Genomic DNA, 15,094 nt, shown 5'->3' with positions numbered 1-15,094 from the left:
TTTTAATTTTATTTTACTTTGTATGTCTTTTTTCTCTTCATTTTCATGCATTGTCATCCAATTCTGAACTATGTGCCAAATTTGAAGTTTGTAGCTAGTCGGGAAGTTAGTTTAAAATCGATTACAAAATTCCACCCGGACAGACATACACGAAGGCAAGTTTATATAAACGTGGTAATAATAATAAGCCGCATTGTGGTTTTCGTTGCAATGAAAATGGAAGAACTGTTATAAACGTTTAAAATGATTTTTGGGGAAACATTTCTTTTTTAATGATTTCTTTAATGCGTATACTTTTCTTAACTTATTCAGTATATTGTTAATAGAAAATTTATATATTTTAAAGACTGAGCCCAAGTGGTTCAGGGGATAGAGCGCTCTACTGCCCATGAGGTGTATCGAGATCGAATCCCGTGCGATCTCAGAGATGGCTGTTCGATACGAATTCCGCACCTAGCTAGCACCGACCACCTTGCGGACGAAAAAATATTCTCAGTGGATCGTGAGTTGGAATCACCTAACCGTCAGGCTAATCGCGGAATGTTTTAGTGGTTTTCCTCTCCCTGTAACTCAAATGTGGGTTAGTTCCATCAAAAAGTCCTCTACGAAGGCAAATTTTCCCAATGCTTTATTCAGGAGTTCCCTTATCTTTTGGGTTGGGACTATGAAGTTGAAAATTAGTAGTCGTAAATCCAAAATTGGACGACACGCTCTTCAACGACAACTATAAAATAAAATAATTTAAAGACTAAATAAATATTTTACTAAAATTATATACTAAACTTACTAAGACTTTATATTACCAAAATATTAAATAGTAGATTGGATTTTTGATTGAATACACATAATTTCAGGCATTAAAAACCATTACCGGTTTTTAAGAAAATTGAAACCCNAAATTGTCACATTACATTAAGTGTAAATGTGACAAAAACCATTACCGGTTTTTAAGAAAATTGAAACCCCTTCAACCCTGTCATAGAACCTTAGAATTCGGCAGAATACCGTTTAAGTATCGCTGCTGTATGATAGTAATGGAATTATTTCTTTCTAAAAACAATTTTTAATGCATTTAAGTCTCGTAATATTTAAATTTAAGTCTCATATTTTGTAATCTAAGTCTTTTTTTCTGTTATAAGTAATTTTGAAAGCAAATGGGACATGGAGTACAAAGCAGTACTGGAACACCATTTCAGAGAAAAAATTTAAAATATCAACATACCATCTTGATTATTTTTCTAGAATAATTTTTCCCTTGTGTTTTTTCATATTCTGTATCGTTTATTGTCATTATTACAATGCATTTTAATTCAATTGTTTATTTTATTACTATTACGTATTTTAAAAAAAAAACATTTTAAGAGAGAAGCTCATTAATGAACCAGTTATTTCTCAATCTATTATTACAGCAGTGAGATTTTCAAAATTCAAAAATATCATATTAAGCACAAACTTTTTACGCATAACTTTATAAATAAATGAATAAATTTGATTTTTTTTCCTCAGCAAAGAGAGATTAGAATTATGCTTTTTTTATTTTAAGGAAATTATTAAAAATAGTTAATAAAATAAAAAGCGTCCTTCTATAAGTAAACATTATTTTTTTTTAATCTGGTTTATTTAAGGCGATCAACTTAACAACATAAGTGTTTAAAAAATTGAGAAAAGTCAAAATAACAGTAACTCAAAATGCGCGTTAAGAAATGCAAATACAGGAAGTTCCTTGCTTTTTAGAGTTCATGTCAAATACGAAGTCAAAAATCGAAGAGCTCATAAAAGTTCGCAAGCTAGTATTCATGCTAAATAATAATAAATGTTCACATACAGAATGTTCTTTATTTTTTAGAATCCTTATCAAATATCAAGTCAAGACTAGAACTGCATATCGGAGTTCGTAAATTAATATTTAAGTGAATTCTATTGAACAAAAATGAGATGGAGACACAAAAACATGTTTGATTGTCAGATAAAAAAAGCTCAAAGTTTCATCAAGCAGTAATTCTGTTTTTCATGTGATCGTTTTTAATGCAGATAAATGGGAAGATCTCTAGAACCTTTAACTTTTGATAATTAAAAAAAAAATAATAGACACACTATTTTTACACCTCCAGAATTGTTTGAAAATGTATAAAATATCAGAAAGTAATTGTGAACATCTGAAATTTCGATGCCCTTATAAGTATAAACAAAAAATCAAAATTTTTGAATCTTCTTTATTTACCATTTATTTTTCAACAAAATTTATTAGTACGAGTATCATGAATGAATTGAAAAATTTTAATATTAAGTTAAATTGCTATAAAATGCATGAAAAGGCTTACTCTAATTATTTTCAGTCAAAAAATATCTTCAATTAGTAAAACATAGGGAAAAACTAAGTTCTGATATGTTAAATTCAATTAATTAATCTTGAGGTTACGGTTTGACAGGGTCACGGTCTGAACAACCTAGGGAATAGATCGAAAACTTTATTCAGAAGCAACGCAATGCGATGCACACAACACAGAAAATAAATTTTGCTATGACAAACGTGTGATCAAAATTTTGTTTGATTTTAACATTTACTTTTTAGATCTGCGTCTAGTTACGGTCTCGACATCGTTACTGTTACCTCACCGAATGACAGTTCGTGATAAATTCGATTAATTTATAATAACTGCAAATAAAAATATTTATCTATAATAATGATACAAGTTTTTTCTACTTTAAATAAGCTTTTGGAATATCACTAACATAAAACTCGCAGAATTGGATTGTATACCTTTTTTTTTCAATTTTCGATGGTTACGGTTTGACGTGCCAAAATTTTGCGACAAACTTTAAGTGTTTGCAAACGTCAATATTCACGAAAAATATAATGCATGAAAATATGATAGTACAGCTGAGTTACTAAATTATGTTTTTTGTGATTTTCAGTTTTTTTTTTAAACAGAATACATATTGAAAAAAAAAAGTATTTTAAACACTCTAAGCGACATTCATGAAAAGTTGTCAAATGTAGGATTAAAGTAAGACATGAAGGCCAAAACAAGTTACTAGCGATCAAAACTGTACGTATCTTAAAGTTAGTAATGCATAGTTATTCCAGTAATTTATTAGGATTAATTTTCGCTTATTATGCTATATATTTATAAGAAAAGTTTAAAGACATATAGGTTATGATTCCTGAGATTCGCCTATATATGTATATTAAAAATATAGTCAAATATATATATATATATNATATATATATATAATGTTTGTGTAAGCGTTTTATATTCGATATAAAATATAAACTAGTTAAGGAAAATTAGAAATTTTATTATCACTTTGCGAAATAGCATTTTTGTTTGCTTTGGTGATTTAACTATTTGCTTTATTTAATGTGTTATTCTTATTCATTGGAAATATAAAGATTTTTTGTTGAATAAAACTTCCGTAATTCTTAATCTACAATAATAAAATGAAGAGTTTGTCTGTCAATCTGTGTGGATTTCTCTCCTTTCTTAAAACTTAACCGTTTGGAAAATTTGGAAATAGGGAAATTTGGATAGCATTGGCGAATTACGCCACTTAATTAGTATTTCTAAAGTTATTTGAAGTCATGTGTTTATTATGCTTATAGTTGTGTTTTTAAAACGTGAGTCTATAAAAATAAATTAGAAAATCAACAGTAATTAAAATTTAAAAAATAAGTTTTGAAAAGCAAAAATAATAGAGATATAGTACTAATTTGTAAAGAAGAAGCATAAATAGTCACCACATTCTTATTCATACCAATCATTCTCAATTAAATTTAGGTATAGCCTAAATTATAATATTTAATACCCATATAATAGCTGTATTAGTGAAAATTATAACTCATTGTAATTAAACAAGTCTATCAATATGCGTTGTAAAAGCAATTTTAACAAAAATAATAATTGAGCTTTCATCAGAATTGGCTTTAGTAAAGTTGTATGCAAAACAAAGCCACGTATTGACTACGATGAAATAAGATTGCATTTGAGCAGTTTTAAGAGTCAATTGAAGTTGGATACATTTTGATTTTGTTGAAGTTTTTAGGATATATTCTTCACGTTAAACTAAAAGACGCTTGTTTCTTTATATTTGCAAATAAATTACTTTTTACAAAATTTGAATGAAATCGGTCGAATAGTATCTGAGATATTGCAGATGCTCTGGGTGTTGTTGAAGAAAAGATGAAAAGCCAGAACTGCCTGATCCAACAGCTTCTGAAACTATCAAAAAGAAATATAAGGATGATGTCAGAGATTGCAATATGGCAAATAACTGAGCTATGATGTTGTTAACCAACTCCATGACAGATGACACATTACAAAAGGTAATGAGATTTGATAGCGCAAGAGAAGTTTGACTGAAGCTTCAGAAAATTTGTGAAGATTCCTCTGACAACCAGCTCTATGCAATTTGTCTTCAATTCTTTAAATTTAGTTGGTCGGATGATGATATATCAGCTCATTTATCAAAGATCAAAAATTTATGGAATGATTTGAATAGTGATCTTGAGAGTAAAAATGAAAACATCTTCCAAAAATGTTGCTAATTTGGAAAATTTTGGACACTCTTCCTCTCAATTATCCTACTTTTAAATTAAGTTGGCTAGTTCTGAGTGATTAAAAAAGAACTCCAGATGAACTAACAACACAGTTGTGTACGCATGAAATAGAGATAAAGAAATATTCAAGTTTTAGTTAATCAAGAAGCATTAGAAGCAAAAGTAACTAGAGCCAAGCTGATTCTTAAAAGTAAGAGAAAAATTGGAAAATGCAACTACTGTCATCAAAATGGTCACTGAGTGAAAAATTGTCGAAAGTGGATTGATAATGGTAGGCCAGCTAAGCCAATGCAAAATGAAAATTTTCAGGATAGAGATAATGTTATAGCAAATAATTCATTACTAACTCTTCACGAGGAAGTGTTTTCATTTGAAGAAAGCAGCAACGGTTGGTGTATAGTTGGCATCAAAACATGTCTCCAATAATAGTAAATTCTTCTCCAATAATAAAAATTTTTGAATTCCCTCATGGGATTGCTGCTGCAAGTGGTTAGTTACTACCAGCTGTAGGCAGAGACACTTTAAAAATTATGATAAAAGTTGGATAGAAACAAAAACAGTAAATTCGTATCAACAACAGAAGAATGTTGGTTAAAAATTGGAAACAACTCTAAGGTACAAGAAATGCAAATGGTGACTTGAATGAAGCACATATGCAAGTTCTTATTCCAAACAATACAGTGGAACTGAACTTAGTTACCACAAGTGATTCGATTCTCCAATTATATCATGATCGCTGGGGACACCAAAACAAACGCCATGTAAAGAATGTTCTTGAAAAGCAAATGGATCAGAAAGTTGAATTAAACAATCAGCTTTGTGAAACATGCATCTACGGTAAAGCTCATCGGTTAAAATTTGGTAATAGACAGAAGAGCAAAAGCCCTGGAGAACTTATCTCAACAGATGTATGTGGAACTTTCGATCAATCATTCAAAAAATATCGTTATTGTAAAACTTTTAATGATCATTTTACTAAATTTAGCTATGTATTTTACCTTCATAAAAAATCAGAAGTTACCCAAGGTTCTGAAAATATGTTAGCAGATGCCAAAATTCTAGGGCACAATATCAAGGAGATCTTGAGTGATAATGGAGGAGAATTCGATAATGAAAATGTGAGAAGAATCTTGCATGAAGGTGGAATTATTCAAAGAGTCACATGTTCCTATACACCTCAGCAGAATGGCGGCAGTGAGCGAGAGAATAGGACTTTAGTAAAAACAGCAAGAACTTTGAAGAATTCCAATTCAGAAATAAATTTTCCTTCATCATTATGGGGAGAACTGATACATACGTCTGTGCACATATTAAACAGAACAGGAAAAAAGTTCCTTACTAAACATAAGTCCTTATGAATTATGGATGGGACAAAGACCCAGAATAAAATATATGCGAATAGTGGGATCATCATGTTATGCCCATATAACAAGTAAGAAGAGTAAAAAAGTTGATAAGAAAACAATAAAAGGTTATGTATTGGGATATGACGGTGATGACAGATATCGTATATGGATAAAGGAAAACAATAATGTAATCTCCTCTCGAGAAGTAACATTTGATGAAAAAACTCTAATTAACTGTGAAGATACCTACTGAAGCTGAAAATGAGGGAAAGCTTGATCAAATTGACTTAAGAGAGAAAATCAGTTCAGAAAATGAAAGCGAAGATTGAGAAAATTCCTTAACCATGAAACTAAGAAATCGAAGTGAACTAAAAGTTTGAAAGATTATGTAATGGCAGCTGAAAGTTTCATATCAGATTCAAATGAGTCAGAGTCATACGAAGAAGCTATTAATTGTAAGGAATACAATTGTTGGATAACAGCCATGAATGCTGAAATCAAATCACTAAAAGAAACTCAAACGTGGATATTAACACCTTTAACCGAGAAAGCAAAAGCTTTACCTTGTAAGTGGGTGTTTCGTATCATGAAAAATCCAGACGGTACTATAGATAAATATAAAGCAAGACTTGTGATTAAAGGCTTTAATCAAAGAAAGGGTATTGATTACAATCAAACTTTTAGTCCAGTTACTAAGTTAGGAACTATACGTTCAATAATAAGTATTGTAGCTTGTGAGAATATGCATCTTACGCAATTTGATGTATCAACTGCCTTTTTATATGGTGATTTAGAGGAAACCATTTACATGTAGCAACCTGAAGGTTATACTAATGGCACCAACGAAGTATTTAAACTCCAGAAAAATTTGTAGGGCCTCAAACAAGCTCCTCGTTGCTGGCATAAATGTTTTGGTTTATTCTTGTTAAACCTTGGCTGTAAAATTAATGAAGTAGATTAGTGTTTATTCGTTCACGAGAAAGAAGATAAAAATCTACTCGTAGCTCTCTATGTAGATGATGGACTTGTTGCTGCTACTCATGAAGAATACTAAAGTGACTTTATAACTCAGTTGAAAACTCAGTTCAAAATTCTAAGCAAGTCTGCATCATATTTTTTTGGAGTAAAAATTTATAGACTTGATGATGTAAGCATTAAAAGTTTACAAGAAGATTATGCCACAAAGATACTTTAGCGATTTGGTATGAGTAATTGTAAGCCAGTTCATACACTCATTTTGAAAGAGGAAGAACCATGCAGTGCTGAAGAAGGAAATGAAACAGTATTTCCTTATCGTGAGGCAGTTGGAGCATTAATGTATCTAATGATTGGCACTATGCCTGACTTGGCATACGCTATTAGCGTTTTGTCACGTAAATTAGAAAATTCTGCCAAAGAAGATTTTATCAAAGTAAAACGGGTATTTCGATACATCGCAAGTTCAAAGCAAAAATGTATTATCTATAAATTAGGATACAAACCCGGAATTCTAGAATGTTTTAGTGATGCTGACTTTGAGGGCTGCATGAAGACAGGAAGATCGACGAGAAGAGTTTTAGTTTTGTATGCAGGTGAGGCTACATCTTGGTTAAGTCAGCGTCAAACTATGGTTGCAATATCAACCACAGAGGCTGAGATAGTTGCTGCAAATGAAGCCGCAAGAGAATTAATTTGGCTTAAAAGACTCTTCAATGGAATTTCCTCCTTTAAAGTAGTACCAACAATTTTTGTTGATAATAGTGTAGCTGTCAGATTAGCTCAAAATCCTGAGTTTCATCGTAGAACGAAGCACATCAGTATAAAACATTTCTACATTCATGAAAAGGATTTGGAAGAAGAAGTTAGTGTGCAGCAGATCTCATCGGAGGTACAAACTGCAGATATATTGACAAAGCCCTTGCCCAAACCGAGACTTTTAAATCTATGAGAAAAGATAGGACTCTTATAAACTCTTTACTTTAAATGTTACTTAGAAATTGGTAGTTTAGTTCTTTTTCTTTTCAACAGGGGGAATTATTGATGTATGTGTTAATAAGAAAAGTGATTGGTTTTTATATATTTATGAAATCTGGCAACAGTTCAGTATACTATACAATATATTATTTCAACTACTAGATATGAAGACAGCTGTCTAAATTATTTATTATATAGACGATCATCGTTCTATTTTGTTTATCTTTATACTATGCTGAATAAACAGTAAGTTTAACTTTAAGATGTTAGATTTAGTTAATACTTGTATGACTCAATAATTTCTACATTCTGGAATTATTTTTTTTTGCTTCGTATGTAGGTTGAATTCAAATAAAATAGTTCCATTTAACAATATTTTTATCAATAAAAGTCTTAAATGAAAATATAAAACAAATATTGCAAAACATAAAATCAAGTAACAAACAAGTATTTATTCACACGTCTTACAAGTTTTGCTAGCTGTTTGATAAGGAAATTAAGAGAGAGGGTTTTTTTAAAAGCTACCATACTGTTTGATAAGATAATATAATGGCTATCAAAGAGCTTATATTTTCATATTTAAATCATTTTTCAACAGAAATGCTACTAATATTAATTCTTACTGCTTTGTTCTGGTGGTATGTATTCATATTTTAAATTGAATAGTTGTTCAATCAAATGTTATAGAATCATAGAAATACGGTTATCCTTAAAGGAGATTATTCAATCTTTTATATTTGACTACCCTAAACTAATAGATGAGACAAATTTTAACAAATTTATTCTAAGAGTACACAGTGACATGTATGAAGCGAAATTTTATTAAAAGGTCAACTTTTTTGATTGAATTCAAAATTTATAGTTTATTATTTATATTGCATTAAAAAAAGGTTTGGGAAGGAAAAAAGGAAAGAAAGTTATCGCGTACCAAAATATTTTTTTCAAAATACTTAAAAGGTAATTTAAAAAAAGTAACTCAGATAAAGTAAACTTACTTTTCTGAAGGGAATCGACAAATTTTGTGTGCAGTTTTATTGAAGCTTTTTTGTGGTTTTCAGCCCACAGTTTCTTTTTTCTAAAAATCATTTTCTTAGTAATAAGTCTGAAGAAAATATTTAATTTCTTAAATCTTCACATTTTCAAAAGTTAATCTGCAGCTTAAGTTCGCAAAAGATATCTCACTACAAGGAGACTGTTCCACAAAATAAAACTTTTTATTCAATATAATTTTCTTTTTTTTTTCAATATTTATTATTGTGAACCACATTAATTCGCTTATTGCACCAAACTGACATAAATCCATTTGTTATCGGTCGTCAAGTCACCATAAAAGATCGAACACCGGTTTTTTCCAATAGCAGTTCAGTGCTTTATCCTCTGTATTATCAAAGCTAGATGTTTCTAGAGAATTTTGATCCTGAGTAACTTCAGCATTTTTTTAAATTAAAATAGCGTACAAGATCCACAGATAGATTACATTTCACATTAAAATTTCTAATTTTTGTGTTCTCTTAGCAATAAGTATATAATATTGTTTATAAAAAGAATCGCAAAATTCAAATTTATTAAACATAATTGTAAAAATAGACTTTAAGTCCCAATGAATTTTGGATTTTAAATTTTAAATTTTTTTTATTTTCAGAGTAATAGGTATAATTTTGTTTATAAATTCTCAAACCTTAGCAATACTCAAATAGATTAAATTACTCAAAAGTTTATTATACATTTTAAATCTCATCAAATATTAAATCTAATGCTTATTGAGAAATCTTATGCGTCAAAGAATTTTGAGATTTTCTCAACTTTTTGCACACTTGATTCCATTTTGATTCAAGCTCGCTGCGTCTGCTTTTTGAACATTTTTTTTTCTTCCTTTTATTAAAAACAATTTAAGAAAATGAAAGCAACAATCTAATCACTTTAATGTTAAATCATATATAAAAGGGAGTCTCGTCTTCATTTTTCAAAACGGGGTAAAATTACAACACATGCTGAAACGCAACGGCAAAAATCTCAACTACTGGTTAGATTGATTACTCTATCTTTTCCTTTTATTATATTTATTTGAATTTACGATGTTTAATGTAATCTTTTGATTATTTGCTTCATTTTTGTTCCATAAAATATTTAGAATCTCGTCAAGTATGTTATGTGTTAAGGAAGACGCAAAAGTATCTTTAACCAAGTAAATTCGGATTTATTTTAAATATTTCTAACTATTTTCTTTGTTCCAAAATTTATTTCAATTTTGAATAATATGCATATTTATATGGGTTACATACACTATTGTTGCTTGAATTAATTAAAGTTTATGATGGCGAAAAGGAAAAATGAGCACATAAATTGCAACGAAGATATGACGAAATAGGAGAACGACAAAGACAAGAGGAAATGGAAGAACGGCGGAGATAAGAAGGTATGGCCAAAGTTAATTTGTTGCCATTTAAAATTTTGGACACTTTCTGACCAGCCAGAAGCATCAACTCCCAATTGGATCTTGCAACTTGAAAAAAAGTGAAGTGATTACGCTTAACCATGTGATTGAAATTAGATTTAATTGGATAACTGTAAGTGACGTCACGCACTGTATCGAACCTGATTGGCTTCTAAATCGACAAATGCCAGGATTTACCTACGCAACTTGCAGGCATCCGATTGAAGGTTTGTGTTCGTATACAACAGTGTTTCCCAAAGTGTGGTACGCGTACCCCCAGGGGTAAGGGAACAGTTTAGAGGGGGTACGTGTTCTTATGCGAAATATCTTGCAACAAACAAAAATTTCAAGAAATTTTATTTAAAAGCAAAGCTAGCCATGAAAATTTACGATTACGTATTTTTCTATTGGTTACTTTTTTGCAATAATTAGTGGTGTCAACAAACAGTTGTGATTTTTAACTTTTGTGCAATTTTGTTATAGTAAAGAATACATTCATTTCTTATTAATGGTACACAGCGTTACGCAAAATTTAAAAAAGGGTACACAAAAGTTATAAGATTTGGAAACGCTGCATCAGTGTGAAAGGGCAGTATTTAACAACTGGTTCGTGTATTATTGGTCGTCATTTTTTTTAATGCAATTTGTAATTCTCACAGCTTTCTGGATTTTATATTTACAATGATAGAGCATTCCCCTTCCAATGAGGTGAACCGAGTTCAAACATAATAATACAATTAAGTAATATATATATATCACAAGTGATTCGATTCTCCAANTGGTAACCCTACTGGTAATATATATATATATATATATATATATATACTTTTTTTTTTTTTTCCCTTCCGTAAAAAGAAGAAAGCCGTGCACATCACTTTTACATTACCACCAAAAATTACTCAGGAGTGTTGTTTTCTACTTCTTTTTATTTTAGATGTGATAAGAAAACGACTCTCTCTTTTTAGTCCACTTAAAAAATGTAGATTTCTAAATTACTTCTTTTTAAAATTTAGAAATTTAAAATTTAAAATTTTCTTTAAGTCACAAGCTTTGAGCCTGTTCACACTAATTTGAATCTGAGAGGTTAGCGTTAATAACATTAGTTTTCTCTATTTCAGGTATTCAAATAAAAAACTTTCGTATTGGAAGGATAGAAATGTTCCTTATGTGAAGCCACTTCCTTTTTTTGGATCCCTGATAGACCTTGCGACAACAGTAAGATATTTTGAAAATTATTATAATTTTTTAGAGAAACTTTATAGCTAAAATCTATTTAATCAAGAAAAAGCCATAGAAGTGTCTATATTTTTATTCAAGAAAATTAGGTAGAAAAAGGTGTACGCACAAATATATGCATTCATTTTTTTTTAATTCTGTAACTTATTTAGCTTGAAATTTGACACTCTATATGCTCATGTAACTCTGACTCCTTTACGTACGCATTATAAAAGAATATTTTATTACATAACACAAATTGAGTGTACTCACAAAGAGAATATGTAGCTGAGCTAAGAGTACGAAATACATATATTTGGATAGTCTTGATATCTAGTTAAAATAAACTATTTCCAGTTACATTAAAAATAGTCTGACGCAGTCATCTTACTTTTAAAATAACAAATAAGAATAACACAAGAGATGGAAATATTTAAAACTTTTTAGAGAGTTACTTTTGAACGCTCTAGCTTGGAAATATCACGGGCACGAGAAATAGTAGATGAAAGCTTACCTCATAATTTTCACGGGAGCGAGAAGTAAGGGAATAAAAAATTAAATTTATCTTACTGAAAAAACTCGGGCAACAAATTTTACAATATCACGTGAATCTTTGTAGACTTTCACGAAGAAGTTTAAGGAAAAGGGACAAACGAAATAGAAACCTTCTGGTAAGGCGCATTTTACTATAAGCTATCAATCGGTAAAATTTTTACAATATACGGGATTATTCAGAACAGCGATTAACCCTTTGAAGCAGAATTTATATTCAAGCCGATTTTTCATATTTTTTTTCCTCGACCTTTTTCCAATTATTTTGTACTAATTCAGGTCGAAATAAGTGAAAAATATTATATTTAACATTATAACAGTTTATGGTAATGATATACAGCTTAAAATAATCTGAGTCCTTTTCTGCGTTAACTATAAAATCTACCAAATACGATTCACTTCCAAACAATATTTGTTTGTTTTTTTTTTGTTTTTTTTTAATTTGCACTTATTTGTAATTATTGAGGTCTAAGAGAAACAGTTATTTATCATTTAAATTTACTTAATTTTCAGAATCCCTTATTAATCCATTTTTAATCCATGAATATACTATTTTTAATCACTTATTAATCCATGAATGAGAAAAAAAAATTCAAACTACTTTTATTGAATTTCATATTTTATTGCAAATATAATTGCATTAATCTAACAGATTATTTTAGCAATTGTTAGGCTGTTTTTTATACTTCGAAAATACCAAAATATATTTTTGCTTTTAATTAGAACGGCAGAAAAAATACATAAAAGAGACACCGATGGCAGACACCGATCTGCGTCAAAGGGTAAATAACAAAATTCACAAGGAAATATGTACTAACTGGACCTGTTGCTCCCAACTTGGTCATGAGTATGATACAATACTGACAATGGTACAAGATACAACTTTAGAGCAAACAAAAATAAATTTTTTTTTAAAAAAAATTGGTATTTAATATTAAAAGGTATAAAATTTTGGTATGTTCGTCGATTTCCAAATGTAAGTAATGCTGAGATTCATTTTTCAAGAATTCGTTTCAAAAATTATTCAGCAGCTAAAAATCAAAGAAGCAAATGTTCACACTGGTTCAAAGTACAAGACGCAAAAAAAAACCGACCATTCTGAATAACAAAAAAATGTATTAATTACATAGAAACTATTCCTTCTATTTCGCTCAAATTTTGTATTTTGAAATGTAAAATTACATTCTTTAAAATTTTATACCTTACAATTCAAAACTTTTTCAACTAATCCTGAACAATAAAAAAATGAAAATATAATAAGTATTTAATAAGCGTCATTTTTTTGCATGGAACTATGGAAATTACTTTTTGCATGGAATTATTACGTTATTTATATATCTTGAGATCGACAAGCTTTATAATTTTGAGAAAAACAAATTTTCAATTCGCTTAAAAATTACTCGAGATATGAAGAAATACGCAAAAAGGTAAAATTAACATTAAGCGCTTCAAATTGACCACTCTAATGGCCAAACAATGGGGAGCCTATTTTCTAGATTTCGACTACTCCCTTATATTTTGGAGGTCAGAAATCTGAATCCGTAAAGAAATATGTTTATTCAGAGAAAGTACGATTTTTCTAATTTTGTTACTTAAAACATAGTCTGTACTAATTAAATAGCATATTCGATGTCACCCCTTTGAATATTTATGATTGAGTGAGTCCCAGAATGGGAAGATCCGATCATTAGATCAAAAGTTATTCAGTGTTGTCCGTTTTTTATTTTTAACTATGTACAACACTCTTCCTTTCCTTAAACTATAATTGCCATTTTGTTGTCTGTTTGTGCAATTGTTGTTTGTTAGAGAATTGTTGGATAATGTTACATTCACATTCAATCTGTATTTGTTTTTCGATTTTTTCTGAAATTTTCAAAAATACTGGAATTTTTCAAAATACTGAATACTCTACAAAAAATACATGCAAATTTTAATTTTTTGCAATCAGTTCGTTATAAATTCAGTAAAATTTGCAAAGAGCGTACTAAAAATATGCATTAATCCTTTAAGAGCTGTTGCAATTTGAAAGCACTTATATTTTTTTGCCTATATAAATAGTTCAAAAAGCAAGTGCTAGGAAAGTGCTAGATTTTGCCATGAACATTAATCTAAGAAATTTAAGATAGTCCTTGTACACTAAAATACATTATTGAATTTAATATCGAATTGTATGTTTTTAGCCGGTATTTTAATATTAAATTATCAGCCTTTAAAAAAGACAAATTTGACTCAGTTTAAGCTTTTTTTAAAATTAATATATTACCACTATTATCGAAGTTAAAACTCGGTTATTATACTGAAATATATAAGTTAAGATGGAACGCAAGTACTACATTTCGTAACCAATTCTTATTCAGTTCTTATTTACACACACTAAAGTTCCAAAAAAGTTCCAAGAAAGGTGGCCACTTTAAGGTTACTCATTATGAGGTTATTTATAATCACGCAACATTGAAGAGCATATTAGATTAAGATCTAACACGCACAATTATACAAGTGGGTCTAAGGGGTTAAAAGGATTTACGGCTAACGTTGGGATTAAGAGATTTACGGCTTGGAAATAATTTTTAGTTTTGTACCATATTTTTCAAGCGTATTTTTTCAATTTTTTTTTTTTGAAGTTGACATCATTATTCGATAAAAACTGGACACTTACATCTTGAGAAGACTGTCGCTTATACACAGACACGTGACCTATGTCCTCATGGTCTCATATGACCTTATAAACAAGATGGCGTGTTAGAATCGAACTAAATTTCCTTACATAAGTTAGAATGTTAATGAACGTTAAGTTTAAAATCGAATTTGTTAAAATATAATTCATTCTTGACTATGCCTTTTACATAACTTAGATTCATTATTTGCTTGAGCATTTTATTGTAACCATGATATATTTTTGTTGTGTGTACCTGGCAACTTCGATGCAATATTAATTCGCTTGTGTTCTACATGGCATCTTGCCAGTTTGTGTGTTAAGTTACAAATATATAGTGAAAAAATTTAAATCTTTGTGAATGAATGTAGAATGTGTCCCTT

At 29.5% G+C, this 15,094-nt stretch overlaps 1 protein-coding gene across 1 annotated transcript in view; it reads left to right on the top strand.

Annotated features, from left to right (window-relative positions):
- Window positions 1–8,278: 8,278 nt before the first annotated feature.
- The window catches only part of LOC107451703 (cytochrome P450 3A25), a 39,700-nt gene continuing 32,884 nt past the window's right edge, over window positions 8,279–15,094 (top strand). The window contains exons 1-2 of the mRNA XM_016067879.3: window positions 8,279–8,495; window positions 11,410–11,506. Of these exons, the coding sequence (XP_015923365.1) occupies window positions 8,407–8,495; window positions 11,410–11,506 (186 nt within the window). The 5' untranslated portion in view covers window positions 8,279–8,406. The remainder of the gene's footprint in view (window positions 8,496–11,409; window positions 11,507–15,094) is intronic.

Source organism: Parasteatoda tepidariorum, chromosome 7 (genome assembly GCF_043381705.1).
Source record: "Parasteatoda tepidariorum isolate YZ-2023 chromosome 7, CAS_Ptep_4.0, whole genome shotgun sequence".
Taxonomy (NCBI): Eukaryota; Metazoa; Arthropoda; class Arachnida; order Araneae; family Theridiidae; genus Parasteatoda; species Parasteatoda tepidariorum.
This window is presented reverse-complemented; position numbering and strand designations above follow the sequence as displayed.